Source organism: Eulemur rufifrons, chromosome 7 (genome assembly GCF_041146395.1).
Source record: "Eulemur rufifrons isolate Redbay chromosome 7, OSU_ERuf_1, whole genome shotgun sequence".
In the NCBI taxonomy this organism is placed as follows: Eukaryota; Metazoa; Chordata; class Mammalia; order Primates; family Lemuridae; genus Eulemur; species Eulemur rufifrons.
This window is the reverse complement of record NC_090989.1, coordinates 102,813,102-102,831,352: the sequence shown is the minus strand read 5'-3', so window position 1 is coordinate 102,831,352 and position 18,251 is coordinate 102,813,102. Positions and strand designations below refer to the sequence as shown.

General features: G+C 43.1%; 1 protein-coding gene across 5 annotated transcripts in view; it reads left to right on the top strand.

The window, feature by feature from the left end:
- Positions 1-18,251, top strand: part of KCNAB1 (potassium voltage-gated channel subfamily A regulatory beta subunit 1) — a 375,912-nt gene that overhangs the window by 266,073 nt on the left and 91,588 nt on the right. For all 5 annotated transcript variants that reach the window (XM_069473059.1, XM_069473056.1, XM_069473057.1 and 2 more), the window contains exon 2: positions 5,059-5,102. In XM_069473059.1, the coding sequence (XP_069329160.1) occupies positions 5,059-5,102 (44 nt within the window). The remainder of the gene's footprint in view (positions 1-5,058; positions 5,103-18,251) is intronic.

Sequence of the window (18,251 nt, the reverse complement as noted above, 5' to 3'; positions counted from 1 at the left end):
TGAGCCCAGGAGTTTGAGGTTGCTGTGAGCTAGGCTGATGCCATGGCACTCTAGCCCAGGCAACAGAATGAGACTCTGTCTCAAAAAAAAAAAAAAAAAAACTTAAAAAAGAATTTACAACTGACAAATAAACCTTTAAATCAAAGAATGTGAAAATATCTCATTCTACTTTGTTGCTATTTAAATAAAGGTAGGAGTAAAAAAAGTTTCATTGTGTTACTTGTCAATGTCTGTCAGCAAAACGCATGGCTAAATCACGTATGTGCCTGGTGCTTTCCAAATGAGTCATTATTCACTTACCGACAGTGGTGAGCAGTGCCTCATAAGGAAACGTAACCCTTTGTAGTCACTTTGACATGACTGTCAAAATGGACATTCTCATGCAACCATCAAAACTATCAAAACTTTTCAAAGCATGACAAATGAACATGCTTTCTGTTCTGAATTTTTTTAAAAAGATTAAAGTTATATTTCTTTGTTGTTGTTTTGTTGTTGTTTGTTTTTTTAAACCTTATATCAGGGGAAACATACATTTCTTAAAAAAAACAAAAACACAAACACAGAAACCCCAAACCCCACATTTGACAAGTAACTTCCAGGTAAGATATGACACACAGCAGGGTGTGATTTAGAAGGATCAGAAAGATGTTCAAATACAGTGAGATGGCAAAAGATGTAATTACCTGCCCATGTGAAAACCAGGTCAAACCCAGCTTGTTTCTGCCAGCCGGACACAGCTGCTGGAGCCCCTTACATATGCTTTCAGGCCATTCCTGTGGTGTCAACCTTTCAATCAAGGATTTTGCCCCCTGCATATGCTTCTTTCTTAGTCAAGTGCAAGGCACGTATTTTAGCTAACTACTCCTCTCTTCCCAGAAGTTAAAAACTGTGAATAAGGTCTAAGACACATACATTCAGAAACAAGCAATTTAAAACAACACATTTTGGCTACTAATCTTGTGCTTTTAACCTCTGATTTGCAAAGGAACTGTGAACATCAGGGTGGCCTGTGACACTGAGCCTAGGAGACACTTGATTTTAGTTCCCACTACTCTGTTAGTGCCTTAAAAGCAAAAGGGTCTGGTGGTTGCTCCATAAAATAAAACGAGGACTCACATTTGATGCCTCTTCCATGGAACTAACCGTGGCCCTAAAATAAGCTCAGCCACGTACTCTCTGAGTGGACAGTCTGCCTTCAGAAAGAAAGGGGAAGCATAACCTTTGTGTTCTCAAGAATCTGTATCAGTTCTCCAGATAACTCTTCACTGAAGCTTTAGAATTTAGGATTTCCAAAATTTGACTGAAAAAACTAAGTGTCCTTTCCATGCTCCCATATTGATGTCATTCATTTCTAATATTAGCAGCAGAGCAGTTCGGGTTCACCTGAGAAAGAGGAGCTTTTATTTTGAGTTGAACAGGAGCAGATACTAAAAATGAACATGGTGAGACTTCCTTCTGGTATATCTGACACAGATAAAATAGGTAAACCTGTGCAGAGAAACTATTTTGAATCAAAAGGGAAAGGAATTCAATCTAATGGGAATTTGATGTGCTTACAGAATTTTTAGGTAGTCCCACTCATGTGAACGCTGAGGAATTAAGAAATAAAATGAAATTATATAAAGTTGTTGTGTTGCACAGTGTCACATACGATCACGAGGTGTTCTTGAAAATTCCATATTCATAAGATGAAGGTTCCAGTGTGTGTTATAGTCTAGCATGATTGGTAAACTTGGTCGTTATTTGATGTTATAGCCACAGACAAGCTACTGAATGATACCTTTTAAACTCATTAGATCAAATGTGTGAAATATGTGGGCTCCTATTACACAACAGAGCTTAAGTGGATCAGAGGACCTGGACAATTGCCACATCTCCACTTGGTATTGTGCAGACATGGATAGAGGCGGAGGAGGCAGATGTGCCAATTCGGAATAACGTAAGTGTTGGGATTCCATGGCCTGCATTGGAGGTGGCTAGTTCCTCCTACCTTCGCATCTGCAAAGTGAGTGGCACCATCATTTGTTAAAAGTGCTTTAAGTGGTGCAGGTCTCACAAAGAGACTTATATCTGGACAAAGTAAGGACAATGCACTTATAGACCCAGATATCTCTCATGCACAGAAAATGCCTCTCTCTTTAAAAACGACCACCTGAATTCGGTAAACATCCTCTCTAGTAGAGGGTGAAGATATTTAGAGAAAGAATTAAAGGAAATAAAGAGTTAAGGAAAACAAAAACTCCAAAGCTCAAAGTGGAGACATATCAATATTTGTCTGTAATTGAACTTTTCTTATATTTTAAAATCTTCAAAGGCTTTCATTCCAGAAAAGCTGTCCTGGGTGTTTAAACAGCTGAGGCAAGAAAATGGGCCATATTTAGTACTTGCTACTCTGCAGTTTGTTTTTGCTGACAATTCTCAGGTTCAGTCTTCCAAACCAACAACACTGATCCTTATCTCCTTAAGTCACTGTCATAAGGAAGGTAGAGCAGGTCTTCCCATTGGTTATGTACCCAGTGACATAACCTTGCCTTCTTTGTGTTTGTTAGGAAAATCTCTGGACTATGAAGCCTTAGCCTCAGAACTGTCTGGCCCTAAAACCCTGGGGGCTTCCAACATGATTCCACTGTTCTGCCCTGAGCCACTCCTCCCTGTTGCTTTCAAAAATCACTACAAGATATTAAAATTACAGAAAACCCCTATCTAGCTCTTTTTCCCCATGACACCCACAGAGTTGTGTAAACACAAGCCTGAGGTACCCCCATGCCATGTGAGCCCAAAGATCTCCACAGTAGGACATGCCCCACTGTGCCCTAATTACATATTTGCTTTTTTGTGCCCCTCACTGGACTCTAGGCTCCTTAAGGGTCTAACCCATGGCTTATTCCTCTCTGTATTGCCATGACCTTGTGCATTGTCTGGAATATGGTTACCACTCAATAAATATTTACTGATTCGTCAATGTTAAATGTTTCTCCCTGGAAGACTAAGTTATTCACTTTTTTTTTTTTTGCTTGTTTTGTTTTGATTTGTTTTTAATCTTTTTTTTATTCTCCTCCCAACATAGCTTTTACTCCAGATTTCTATCCTTTAAAATAAGCAGGCTTCTAAACTACAAAGAAAGGTCTTCTGGTTGCACATCTTATGGATGTTTGAGAAACTACTAAAAGATGTTTTCTTATGAAAATCATTTTCACAGGAGAGATCCAATTATTTTTCTCCTACTGAGTAATTCAAAATATTTTTCACATGCATCTTTATGCAACAGTTTTCTTCCAGTTGGATATATCCATATCCATATGGAAAAATTTAATGCCACATCTGTGAGAGGGTGAGCAGAGGGGTGAGCAAAGTCAGAAGGCACAAGGAATCTTTATGCCTTGCATTTGTGGGCTGTGCAGCGCTTGAGCATACAATCCCACGTTCTGGCCCCATAGCAGTGAAGCTAGTGAATGGCACAGGCATCAGCATTCCATCTTACTAATGAAGAAATTGAACCCCAGAAAAAAGGAGCAGTTTCCACAAGGTCACCCAGCTAGTTGTGACAATTTGTCAAAAACCCAGCTCTTTCAACTCTTTGCATTGTGATGCTCTTTTGATGATGCTGTGAAATTAAATGTGTTGCTTAGGTGGCATTTTATAGACAACAATAATAAATGGAAGAAAGAAATATGATGCAAAAAGGAGAGTAGTAATTGCTAACTCTAAAGAAGCCAAAAGTGATGATGAACTGAGGGAGAAGCTGGGGAAGTTGAGCTGTGGAAAGTTTTATATGTATTCATTCATTTGAGGTAGAAATGACGGAGGGAAGTTGTATTCTTATAGAGTGTCTCACCGGAGAATAAGGGACGCACTTTTCTGCGATGTTGCAATTATTTCAGCTTCGCCTCCTCACTTTGGACCCCTACACTAATGCTGTAAGGAATCCCTTCTCTAAGAGTCTGGTTTCTTCTCTGACAGATGTTAGTCAGGAGACAGAAAAATGGGTCAAGTCTGGATCTCCACAGAGGCTTATAGGCAAGTGAATACTGGAGCTCTTAGCTCTATCCCTATTTAGAAAGAAAAATATATTTCTTTTCCTTGATAAACTTTTGGGAATGAAAACAGAGGAAAAAAGAAGAAACATTTTAAAATGACCATCTGAACTTCCTGTCATAGCTTTGTATAAAAAAATACATTTAATATAGTAAATATAACCTAAAAGATCATTTTGTGTTTGTTCTTTTAATAATCCCCATCTGTTAGAAGTAATATTCTGTTTTAGCAATCAGTTTGTTAGTCAATAGGTCAAAAATATTTATTAAGGATAGGGCCGGGCGCGGTGGCTCATGCCTGTAATCCTAGCACTCTGGGAGGCCGAGGTGGGCGGATCATTTGAGCTCAGGAGTTCGAGACCAGCCTGAGCAAGAGCGAGATCCCATCTCTACTAAAAATAGAAAGAAATTATATGGACAGCTAAAAATATATATAAAAAAATTAGCCAGGCATGGTGGTGCATGCCTATAGTCCCAGCTACTCGGGAGGCTGAGACAGGAGGCTCGCTTGAGCCCAGGAGTTTGAGGTTGTTGTGAGCTAGGCTGACGCCACGGCACTCACTCTAGCCTGGGCAACAGAGTGAGACTCTGTCTCAAAAAAAAAAAAAAAAAAAATATTTATTAAGGGTCTACTGTGAGTCAGGCTCAGTTGATGAATAATGAATGAATGGTTGGTGAATAAGGAAAAGTTCCTTGCTCTCGAGGAATTCACATTCCAGAAGGAGAGAGGAAGCCAGTAAATGTGTAAACAAACTTATAAAGAAAACAATTTGGGATTGAAAACTGTGTTTTATGGGGAACGTTGTGTACTCATGCTGAGGCTGAGCAGATTTGAGCTTCCTAGTGCCCGAGTGGCCATGAGAGGGAGACTGTTCCCGAGACCACAGGCCTGTGTCTGCAGCCCTGCCTCTACCGCAGCCCTTGTCAAAAATCATGGGAGATGTGAGATATCATATTCATAGTTGCATGTGTATAGTTTCACCAGAGGAAGTGATGACCATATGTTGGTTTCTTTTTATTCTAGGAATCTTGGAAAATCAGGACTCAGAGTTTCTTGCTTGGGTCTTGGTAAGTACTCAGGTGTTGCCTGGGGATGGGCTGGAAGGTGGGAGGCTGGGGGACACCAGGGGGTGCTGGTGGTACAAGTCAGGATCCAGTCTCAGATGAGGAGGAGACTTCCTGGCCAGCATTGCCCCACTTCTCCTTCTGAGCCTTTCCCTGCCCGGGTCAGCCCTCTTCCTCTCGAGTTCCAAGGAACCACTGTGCTCATGATGCCTTGTGGGGACCCATCAGGCAGAAAGCAGCCTGATACTAAAGCAGAGGTCAGAGGCAGGGACTCACGTGGCACCCCCATTTAGCAAGTGTGAAGGACTGTGTGGCGTGCTCACCGCCTCCTTCCATTCACCTGAATTTTTTCTATCTATCCTTATTTTCCCTTTGCCTCATAAATTTTTCTATATTGTTATTCATTTTATGTATTTTATAATCTGACTTAAATACTTGGCAGAGAAAGTGAGATACACACACATATATACGTAGATATAATTAATAAATAAAAATTGTTATGCCTTCCATAAATTGTAAATTTTTAAAGAAAACTAAGTAGAGTTGGCAATTCTAACAGCATGGAGATGACTCTGAAATGGTGAAATCTGAGTGTGTGACGTGGGGAGACACAAGACTTCCAGACACCCTCAGACACGGGGAAAGGCAGCCTTGGCATTGAGACCATTCAACACCATCAAAACTATTGCTGTGACCTAAGAGGGCCTAGACCAGCATGGTGACTGAGGAAGTAGTTAGAAATGGCCAGATTATGACTGTGTTTTGAAGGGAGAACTGGAAGATTTTTTGTTGGATTCCATGTGGTATATGAGAGAAAAGAGCAAAGTCAAAGATGACTCTAGGGGTTTTTGCCTGAGCCACAGAAGGAATGGAGTTAAAAGTAAATGAGATGTGAAAGAATGAGGGAAAAGAGATTTAGGGAGAGGGGAGATTAGGAGAGTGACTTGGACATATTAAGTTTGAGATACCTATTAAGCATCCAAGAAAAGTTGTCAAATAGGCAAATGGATATATGGATCTCAAGTTGAAGAGAGAGCTGGGCTGGATATACAAACTTGGGAGTCATCAACATGCAGAGGTTGTTCAAGCTGTGATCCCAGATGAGAACATTAGTGCAGGAGTATAGACAGTACAGAAACAGGGGTACAAGGCTGTGAACTAGGAAAGCCAACATTAAGAAACTGGGGAACTAAGGAAGAGCCAAAAAAGAAAATGAAAATAAGTAGCCAGTGCCATAGGAAGAGATCAGGAGAGAAGGGAGTCCTGGGATCCAGGCAAAGCAAACATTTCAAGGAGGATGGAGTGACTGACCCTGTCAAGTGCTGCTCGTGCATCAGGCAGGATGAGGGCCAAGCACCAACCATCGGGTACAGCAACATGGAGTTCACTGATGACTTTGAAAAGATCAGTTTTTGTGGAGTGATTGGGGCCAAAGCATAACTGGAACAGGCTCATGGGAGAGTGGAAAGAGACAAGCTGGAAGCTACTTTTTGATGACAACTGCTGTAAAGAAAAGCAGAGAAATAGAGGGGCACTGACAGGCAAGTGAGGTCAGAGAAGTTTTTTCACACATGGAAGAAATGACAGCATATTTATATGCTGATGAGGAAATCCTTTTGAGAAGAAAAAAATGATACAGGAGAAGGAGAGAGAAGAATATCTGGAATGATTTCTTGGGGACACAGAAGCACATGAGAGTACATGACAGAAGACAGAGCACATGGCCTTTGAGGCTAGTAGGGAGATTGGGGGGGTGGCAGTGGTGGAGGTAGCTTGTCAAAGTTCTATTGCTTTTATATTCTCAGTGGAAATGGAAGCAAGATCATCTGCTGTTAGCGAGCATAGGAAGGAAGTGTTGGAAGTTTGAGGAGAGAGAGGATGAGCAGGAGAGCAGAAGAGTGAGTCAACCAGCAGTAGGCATCATGCTGGCCAGGCGGCATTAAGGACCTGCTTAAGACCGGTGTTCATAAGTTTGAAGTGAGACCATCTCCGTGGTCAAGTGTTTTTCTTCCAGGCATGTTCAGCTGTGCAGGTGTAGGTGGGGGTTTTTATAAGATGAGAAGGAGAGGGCAAAAAAAAGTTGAGGGTTTATGTAAGGCAGTTATCGTAGTGGTGGACCTTGGCATTTAAACCAAGCAGGGAGGAAAATGAGGACCAGAGCCAGGAAAATGAGCCAAGTGCTGAAATGAGAAAGCTGAGGGACAGTGCAAAGCAGGTGGGATCAATGGATTGTACGTCCCAGAGGGACCAAGGAATTGTTGAAGTAAGAACCTTAGAGACAGTGGTTAGAAGGATAGAAAGTGGTGGTTGGGAAGGGAATGTTTGAAATCGAGGTTATGGAGGGGTTCTGTTATTGGTAGTGACAAAGTCTAGGGCGTGTCCATTGGGAGACAGTGGCTGAGGTTGAACTGAAGATAAGATCAATGGGGGAGAGGAGGCTGAGAAACTGAGAGATGAAGGTACAGGTCATGATCATCTTTGGAGTCACTGAAATCACTAAAAATTATGGCAAAACTAATATGGAGAGGGTGCCAATGAGACAGGAGCTAACATCTTCATGGAATGAGAGGGAGTGACTAGGGGTGGGTAAGCGACTGCAGCCTGGGGGGCCCGATGGTGTGAGAGTCAAAGCTGGTGTGTTGGAGGGCTGCTTCAAAGATACTGAACACTCTCAGTGTCTGAGTTTTTCTGGTTCTTCCTCATCATCTGACTTGGGAGGTAAAGGTGGTCATTGTTCACCATATATCTAAGATAATTTGATATTTGTTTATTTTAGTGGCTCTGATCTTGTTACTATTTACTTGTATGTGAAAGACCCTGGAGATTCATTATCAGGGACAGTCTGACCTTAATCTTTTTGAGAATGTGCTTTATGGCAAATAATTATTTAGTGTTTGTTATTGAAAGAAATAACCTCTTAATATAAATTAAGAGATATACGTAGTGAAATATCATTTATCAGCCATTTACCTACAGGTTGTTACTTATAGTGGAAAATAGTTTAGTCAATAAGTACATAGAATACTCAACCAAAAGCCCTTAACAAATTCAAGTGCCCATGAAATGCCACTTATAAATGAGTCTCCAGAAGGAAGACTCCAGACAACTGCAGGCATTTTGGTGAACTTTGAGACAGCCTTGGTTTAGGAGCAGTAAGTCCTGATTTGAGCTTCAAGTTTTTCTAGGAGCCTGAACACTTGTGATAAGATACTGCATGAAAAAGAGGAGGAAACAAGGAACTTCATGGGGCTGACTGGCTTCATTCAAAACAGGAAACAAAGCTTGACAGTTTGAATAAACCCTCTTTGAGAACTTTTCTGAGTTGCCTCTGTAAGCCAGAGGAGACAAGGAATTCATAGAAAGGAATAATGCACCAGCCTTAGAAATTTGTCAGGCTCTGCAGGTCCCAGCTGTCAAATCCAGGTGGAGCTAGGTTTACTGCCATAGGCATGGGGTGTCAGCTCAGTCATGGCCCATGCTCAGCTGTGGCTTTGGAGATTAAGTATTAAAGCTTCCAGGCAATCAAAAGACTACAGATGCCTTTTATTGAAATACTCTAAAGGTCATACTTAAAGCTAACAATTCTGACTTCCTTCTTTACCAGAGAGAAAGCAACTGGGAATTCCTCTTGGTAAACAAAGAGCATGTGTAAATGAGAATATAAAGGCAAAATAACTTGAGGGTGAACTGACAATATATCTGAAGGAACACAGCTCTGCCAAGGAGAGAAATGGGAAAAAATTCAGTGCCCAGTCCCACCTGTGGGTTGCTGTAGCTGGTCTGTTCTGTACATATACTGTCCACGACTGTCAAGACCTGAAGTCAAATAAACTAAGGGGAAAGGAGTAAACTCACCAGGGAGGGACCCAAACCCACCCCAGCCTAGTAGCAGCTGGGACTGTCTTCTGAGAGAGTAAGAGCAAAATTTACATATTCATTCATTTGTTCATTCTTTTAATTAATTAATTAATTTGTTTTCAGGCAGGTCCTCACTCTGTCGCCCAGGCTAGAGTGCAGTGGTGTGATCATAGTTCACTGCAACCTCAAACTCCTGGGCTCAAGTGATCCTCCCAGCTCAGCTTCCCAAGTAGCTGGGACTACAGACATGTATCACCATATTCAGCTAATTTTTTATTTTTATTTTCTGTAGAGAGGGGATCTTGCTATGTGTCCCAGGCTGGTCTTGAGCTCCTGGCCTCAAGTGATCCTTCCACCTCAGCCTCCCAGAGTGCTAGGATTACAGACTTTAGCCACCACACCCAGCCCATTTTTAATTCTTAGGCAAATATTTGTGGAGGCAGGCATTGGTTACAGGGGATACTAAGAGGAAAACATCATGGACCCTGCCCTCAAATTGCTCAAAGTGCAGTGGGAGTTAGGCACACAAACACAAACTGATAATACATTTGACAGATGCCATAGTGGCATGTACAGGATGAACAAAGCATGAGAAAAGTCTCCTGGGAGACATGGGGTTGGGGGGATGTCCTTGACCTGAGACTGAAGGGAGAAGACAAGTGGAGAGGGAGGGCAAAGGGTTCAAGACAGAGGGAGAAACACAAGCAAGGGCCAGGAGGGAAACCCCAAGGCAGGGAGGTACTTGGGGAAACCAGTCATATGCATAGAATATTATGAGTACAAGGTGCTGGGGAACAGCCAGAAATGAGTCCGGAAGGAAAGCTAGGCCTGATTACAAGAACCCTTGTCTGCCTTGGTAAGGCATTTAGCTCAGATTCTCTAGGTCTCCAGTGTTCCTTCAAATCCTAAGGTCCCCAGGTCTCAGGAAGTGCTTGGGGGACAAGGACCTCTCTCCACCCTCCTCCTTCCATCTGCCGCAGCTTCCATCAAAGCAGTTCTACTCTTTCCTCATGTTATGTTTTTTTTAAAAAATAGACTTTATTTTTTAGAGCAGTTTTAGGTTCACAGCAAAACTGAGCAGAAAGTATAGATTTCCCATACACCTCCTGTCCCCACACACATACAGCCTCCCCCATCAGCAACATCCCCCACCAGAGTGGTACATTTGTTACAACTGATGAACCTACATTGACACAATATCGTCACCCGAAGTCCATAGTTTACATTACAGTACACTCTCGGTGTTGTCCATTCTATGGGTTTTGATAAATGTATAATGATGTGTCTATTGTATCATACAGAATGGTTTTGCTATCCTAAAAAGCCTCTATGCTCGGCCTATTCATCCTGCCCTCCCTCTAACCCCTGGAAATCACTAATCTTTTTACTGTCTCCATAGTTTTGCCTTTTTCACAATGTCATTAGTTGGAATCATGTGATATGTAGCCTGTTCAGATTCGCTTCTTTCACATAGTAATATGGATTTAAGGTTCTTCCATGTCTTTTTATGGCAGGATAGCTCATTTCTTTTTAGTGCTTCATATTACATTTTGGGGGAAAAGTTTATCCTCTGTCAGAGAAAAAAAAACGTTTTAAAACCTTGCTCTGGATTGTGTAAAACCATTGAAAAAACTTGAGTCAGGAGCAGGCCATGATCAAATGTGTTAGAAGTATTTTCTGGCAGCAATGTGACGGCCAGATTAGAGGGAAGAGAGTTGAGACTGGAGACAGGGAAACTACTTCTGAGTTGATGATGAGGCAGTGTATGAAAAGACGTAGAGGAAGGAGGTGATTATTGAGGGTGAAGAATAAACAGGTCTGGTGACCTTGGGGTGCAGAATGGGAGGTCTTCCTAAATGGAGGAGGATGCCCAGGCTCCTGGACTGGGCATGGGGGTGGATGAGCTGGAATCTCAGAGAGAACAAACGCAGGAGGGAGCTGCAAGAGCAGACAGACGAGGCAGGAGCACGGTTGGGGCGTGGTGACCAGAGAGACTGTGACCTTCCGGCTTCAGGCATCTAGGGAAAAGAGGAGTGCTGGCAAGACTTCCAGGCTGGAAATACAGGCCCAGTAACTTCTCATGATGGTAAACCCATGGTTGTCATTGAGGTCAGCTGAAAACACAGAAGACCGAGCTGTTTGGACAGGTTTAGGACTTCTGCCCCAGAGAGTCTACAAGACCATGCTCCCTGAGAGCAGCACCTGCCTGTTTTTCTACACCCCTCTTGCACCTTTCGCAGATCACAGTCTCTGGCAAGTAGGAGGAGCTCAAAAATATTTGTTGAATAAATAACTGGATACATGATCAATTGCTAAGAAATGACAAAAAGACCACTGGCTAATAGTGAGGATCCAGCTGAAATCAGAAATCCTGAATTGTTGAGGTTTAGCCAGCCCAGTTCTTTGGCTTTTTCCAGCAGTGCATCAATGAAGAAATGGAAGTGAGGGGTAGGGAAGGGAGACAGAGAGAGACCCAGAATCAGGGATTGTCCTAAAAGCAGGTCAGGGACCAGGGAATCTACCACGTAGAGAGTGACATGCAGTCTAGGCTGGATTGGGTCCCAGAACTATTTTGGCAGAGCTTTCACTTCTGCAGTGAGAAAGAGGCATCTGCCCACACTCTGAGTTGCTCCAAAAAGTCTCACATTAGGAGCAGGAGGCTGGTCTGATTCATCTCGCAGGAGGTAACACACGACAGTGGGCAGCTCTCCTACAGGTGCTTGAAATGGGATGACTTTACCGTGAACCATTCACTCTGGGATGAGCGTGCTTCCTGGCAGGTAAGATGCCTGTGAGAAATGAGGCATATCATGGTTAATTTTATGTGTCAACTTGTCTGGGTCATGGGATGCCCAGATATTTGGTGAAACTTTATTCTGGGTGTGTCCATGCAGGTGTTTTGGGATAAGTTTAACATTGGAACCTATAGACTGAGTAAAGGTGACTGCCCTCCCTAACGTGGGTGGACCTTGTCCTATCAGTTGAAGGCTGAATAGAACAGAAAGGTTTACCCTCCTGTGAATAAGAGGAAACTTCTCCTGCCTGACTATTTTGAGCTAGGACATTGATCTTTTCTGGCCTTCAGACTCAAACTGAAACATCAGCTCTTCTTGGGTCTCAAGTCTACCAGCTTTCAGACTAGAACTATCCCATCAGCTCCCCTGAGTCTCTAGCTTGCCAACAGCAGATCTTGGGATTCTTAGCCTCCATAATCACATGAACCAATTCTGTGTAATAAATCTGTGTGTATCTGTCTGACTGTCCCTCTCTCTCCCTAAACACACACACACACCCTACTGGTTCTGTTTCTCTGGAGAACTCTAACTAACTTTAATAGGCCATTCTATTGATTTTTTTCAAAACATCACACAGGTGTATGTGGCAAGCCAAACAGCCAGGTATTTATAAGAAGCAATACAGGTAAGAAGATATGGAAAGCACAAATGAGGGATGTGTGGTCACTAGCTCATTTTTCAGCTGAGCATATATTGAACCCAGTATAAAATACCATCATCCCAAATGGAGTTACCCCTGGGCTGTTCACAGGTCAGGAGGGCATTTTATGCAGACCTGGCAGGGCTTGATCCGGATATAAGCAGTGAAGAAGAGAAAGAACGCGCCATGCCCTAGGAGCCCTGTTTTACACAAGCCTCAAGACTGTAATTCCTAGGCACTGCAAAATTGCTCCATGGTAATGTTCTGTGTTCTTTTAGGCAGCCCTTTCATGCTTCATCCTTGAAAAAATAAAGTCATAAAATAAAATATTTAACACCTTGAAGAACCTACACTGAGTCTCTCAAAAGGTGCTTCTTTTCAACTCTGGCTGCACATTGGAATTACCTGTGATGCTTTTAAAAATGCAGATAACCTGTCTCCATAGAGACCTTTTGAATAAGAAGCCCCAGGTACATATGTTTTTAAAAGGCTGCCCTGATAATTCTGAGGCAGTGCAGGGTTGAAGCCTGTCATCCTAACTAGATGGAAGGGGATGGAGAAATATGTGAAGTGGTATCTGGTAAGCCAGGTGCCAGCAGCCGGGACTCTTACCTACTTGGCCGTGGCTGTGCCCAGGTGTAGCCCCAGGAGGTGACCTGAGGCATTTGCAGCTGGACTGGAGCCTCCAAAGGGGAGAATCCAACCCGCTCAGGGCAAACCTGGGCCAGGCAGGTTGAGCTGACCTCGCTGCTGCTCGGCTCCAGCCATCTGGATGTGGTCTTGCCTTATGCCCCTCCCTACCCAAGGGAACCTTCTAGAGCAAAAGCAGAGAATCTTAAGAATAAACTGTGTGGGCTTCTTTTTAATGCGTTCGTATATGCAGAGTGTACTCCTGGCTCATCTCCTTCTGCCTTAGATTTGCTCTCACTATGCTAAATATTTTGACACTGGAGGAGCACAACGTTAAATATTTAACATGGATGGTATTATTTTTATGACACCCTTCATGATCCCCATGCTTGTTGCTAAGTCCGATGTAAGCTAGCCACTTCTCCTATTATAAGAACATAACAGCAACAATAATAAATATTTATAAAGTGCCTCTAAGATACTTGAGAGACGATTTTGAAGTGCAATTTCTTCCCTTAAAGAGTTTACCAATTTTACTGCGTAATGCAAACAGAATGCACCATCTTAAGATTAAAATACCCACAGAATGTAAATGGTGCATGAATATTAAACATTCAGCAAGAGTATATTGTAGGCTTGTCACTCTTCCTGGAAAGTCTAACTTAAATAGATGCCGTGGTGCATACACATTAAAAGTGGGCAGACATTGTATTTTTTTCAAAGTTGTTTAAAAATATTTCTTCCTACTTTCCTACTTTCATGGATAAAATCTTTCTTAAGAATTGCTGACAACGTGGTTGCCCTCTGAATCCCCAGGGGCTGCTGGCCATATGGCTTTGCCTTTGCTCATGAGACTGTTAGGAGTGAAGATACAGCTTAGGTGAGAGAATGGCAACCTGACATCCCACACATTGTCAGAGTCAAGCCTTAGGGGAGAACTTGAGGAAAGAAAACAGAAGGGTGTGTACAGAGGGGTTTATTCAACAGCCCGTGCACACAAACAACTCATGCGCATGTGCACACACACACACACCCCTCTCTCATCTCCCTCAGTGCAGCTGCGAAGGGATGAGTAGCCCTCATTCGCTAACCTGCAATTCAAAAATGAAACAAACGGCTGCAAAACCATCAGGTAGTGGGGGAGAAAGTGTTCTTCTCAGGCCCAGATGTGGACAATCATTTATAAACATGGTCTCACTGAGGATCATCACAATCATGAAAGGGAGAATTAGTTCTCGCAATCACCAACTCCTTTGCAGGTGAGGAAAACAGGATGGGAAGGGATATATCTTGTCTGGGGCCCGTGGCAGAGAAAGCAGACCCCCATTTCCCAGCCCTCCCCCCAGCCCCCCACCCCCCATCCTCAGCCTTGTTCCGAAGAGAATGGTTGGACTAAACGTGTGGGCAATGGTCAGGCTCGGCATGACTTTGGGTTGGCAGCTGGGTAAAAGTTCTTTTACTCTACTTTTGAACTAGAAAATGTTAGAACCTGAATGACTCCTGGCATCCCTTCCCAGAGTTGATGAACAATGATCCATCAAAGCTCCAGAGACAGAATGGGAGCCAGAATCCAGGTCTTTTGGTCCATGATCAGGTGTGCTTTCCCCATGAGAGATTTCAAAGTAAGAATGCAATTGAGCAGAGGCATTTTGGTTTTGGTGTGGATGTTGTGGATGAAGATCCTAACTCCTACCTTTCCCTCCTTTGCACACCGCCCTAAAGATTTCCTGAGGTCCCTCGTAGCTCCTGTACTCTAAGAAGCAGCCTGACTAAGGCATGTCTTGTGCATATACAAATCCATTCATATTGTGTAACCAGAGTTTACCCTGTGTGCTCTACATTTATATAAAGATTATTTTCCTAAATCCTATGCAGCATAAAAACCCAAATGAAAGTTTTATAACTTCAATCAGTAATGTAATTAAGCTTCTCTAACAGTGAGGCAAAGAATTAGGAAATCATTTAGGGTGCCCTCCTCCTGTGGGGTGGGGTCTGCGCCCCTGATATGCCCAGGTGAAGAGAGTGGAGGGCCATGGGCAGCCGCCTCCAGGAAGGTGGCGTGGGTGCCTGAGGGGTGGCCCACTGTGGGTCAACACACTGAAGGGGACTGCGTGGGCATTCATATGAATTCCTTAAGGGCCACAGCTGGACAAAGCTAAGAATAAAGTCCCAGTTCTTTTTAAGTCTACTGAGTATGAATCAGAAAACTTCCAGTGTAAGTGAACAGAAAATCCAGCTCAAAGCAAAGAAAAACATTAGCTTCAGCAGAAACAGAATTCCTAGACTCACAATGACAGTGGGCCAATTTCAGCTGGTCTAAGGATCAGGCTGTGAGTTCTGCAAGCTCCAGGCTGGTTCCATTCTCAGGGTGCCCTCAGAGGGGCAAGATGGCTGCAGCAGCTCCAAGCTTCACATCCCATTGGCTCTGGTTGGCTTATGTGTCCTTCCCTGAACCAATCACCAAAGGACTTTAGTCAATAATAATAAATAGATGACCACCATGAAGAGTTAAGAAGAAAATATATTCCTGAATCCAGGAAACACTTCCCCCTATGTTAGCTTATTTGGGCCTTTTCTATGTCATTGGTAGCCATGGTTGAAGCCTAAAATCTTCCTGGCCTTCTCTATGGCATGAGGTGTGCTAAGAGTTTGATGGGTCAGCTCATGTTTACCTCCTGATATGTGAATTTGCCTAATCAACAAAATTTTCCTTTGCAGGGTAAATATATAGCTTTGCCTTCTCAATATACTCTCTCCTTTACATGTTTCCAATAATCTTGAAGGATCAGTGAGACCTGAGGTTCATTAACAAATAAAAGCTTCATCCTCACATGCAAAGGAGAACCTCCATGAGCATGAAGCAGAAAATACAGCAATGCTCATTTTATATCTGAGAACTAATTAAAATTAGAGGTGAAAGAGGCTGCCCAACATGTAATTATAGGAAATGGGTGATAAGGTAATGAGCAGTAGCTAAATTAGAGCTGACAATCTAACCATGGAGATTTTTTTAGGCTGAAGAGAAGGAAACAGGAAGAGAAAAGGACCTGACCTGCCTGTTAACCATGACCCAGAACAAGCTTAGCTTTCCACTGGACTTCGCTTCATTTTCCTTCTTCACCTGCAATGCCCCTCCTTTCCAGCACCTTCCAGGGAGGGCTGGTTGGCTGTCCTGGCCTTGCTGATGGGTTTGCTGGCCCAGATGCCACCTGAGTCTTAATTTGTGAACTTCTAGAGAGCAGAAACTACAACTGGCTCAGTCATCCCTGTAAAACGTGGGACCTGGTGCTCCTCTCATTCATTTGTGTGCTTATGGATCGCACAACCATGCAGCAGTGCCGGCACCTGCCCTCACACAACCTACGTGGGGGCCGGGGAGCCCTGGTTCTCTGGCTGGATCAGGCCTTAGGCGATGTGCCCCCAGAGGACACCCTGCATTTTTTAACTTGTGTCTTCTGGTGATAACATTTTTAGTCTGACTTATTTCCTGCTGGATTATCAGTTCAGAACATAAGCCTAGAACAGAGAGGGTGCTTAATATACACTCATTCATGGAACAATGAATGAACAAATGAATGCAGTACCACATGATCAGTGCTCTGAGGGAAATATGCGGTGCTGTGGGAACACAGACAAGGGCTGCCTATGCTAGAGTTGGGGGAGATCATGGAGGGCTTCCTGGAGGAAGAGTACTAAAGGACGAGCATGGCAGGAAGGAGCCAGGTCAGGGAGAAAAAAAGGAAAAGGGCAGTCAAAATGATGTGATAGAGGTAGGGAAGCAGAGAGATAGAGGTAGGAGACATAGGAATGACACAGATGAGGAAGTGACCACCTCTTTCTGGGGAGTGGGAGAAAGTGCCGCTGGGAGCAGCCAGCTTTTGAAGGACTAGTAGGAATCTGTCAGCTTGGTAAGGGAAAGAAAGCCACAAGCATTTCTTTTTGTTGAGTTTCCTACTCACCCTTACTCAGGTGTTGGCTTGACTGTTACTTTCCTGACCATCCAAGTCTGGCCTAGAGGCTTCCTATATGTTCCCATCACAACCCCTCTTGCCAGTATGTGGCCTCTGGTTGTAATTGTTTGAGTATTTATCTTTCTTTCCCACTGGACTGGGAGCTCCAGGAAACAGAGACTGTTATTCATTTGCCATTTTGGCCCCACCATCTGGTGTGCTTCTGGGGGAATAATGGGAGCTCAATAAAGATTTTCTAAATGAACTAATAAATAAATGTCAGGAAAAGGAGAAGCATGGAAACCTAAATTAGCATGGCCTGGAGAGAGAATATAGCAGAGAGAATGATGAAAGACGACCTCAGGAAGGTTACAGAAAGCAATGAAGTCCTGCAGCTTCAAGCTTGGAATTTGTCTGTTGCGTGATTGGGAAACGTTTAACTCTGGGAGTTCCTTGGCCGGCTGCATTTTGGGAAGCTCATTCTGGTCACAGTGTAGTCGGCAAGGTGGACAAAATTGGGAATAGAGGCAGGAGACCATCTCAATGACACAAACAATCCCATTTTTACAGAAGATTAAATGTAACAATATGTTAACTTCCCGAAAACTGTAAGCCCATAGTGTGAGCACATACAGACAGCCCATACAGAATACATATCGGGGCAGTAGATTGATGAGGCCTGACCAAATTAGCAAAGTTAGGTAAAGAAAATACAAAAGGAAATGTTTCTAAAAGCATGAAATAAAATATCAGAAAAAATTCCTAATTTGGGTGTCATCATAGTAAATTACAAAGTTTCTGAGACTGGGTGGAAAAGAACACTAGTTCTGAGATACACTCATTAAGGAAACAGAAAAAGATAAATGGAAAATAAAGAAATGGACAAATAAGACTCAGACAAATACAAAGAAAAAGGAAGCAAAGTTGGGATGTAAAATTAATACGAAATAAAGTAGAATTCGAGGCAAAGAAAAGACACAGCACTGAGAGGTGATAACTGACGGAGTGGGGTCCCTGAGAAGAGCAAGGAGGGGGATCCAGGGGCTACGTGGAGAAATGAGTCATGGGGAGAAGAAGGGGCCCTAGTCCACAGTCGCGGAAAGAGAGGAGGAAAAGATGGTACTGTCTAAGTTTATGTTCCCTTTGAAGCAGGCTCTGAGACAAGGATTTGAAGACAAATAGCTTATTTAGAAATGGTTTTTAAAAATCACTAGAGGAGTGGAGATGTGAGATTAGAAAGGGGAGGCAACCAATAAAGTGTGTATAATCAAGTCAGTGC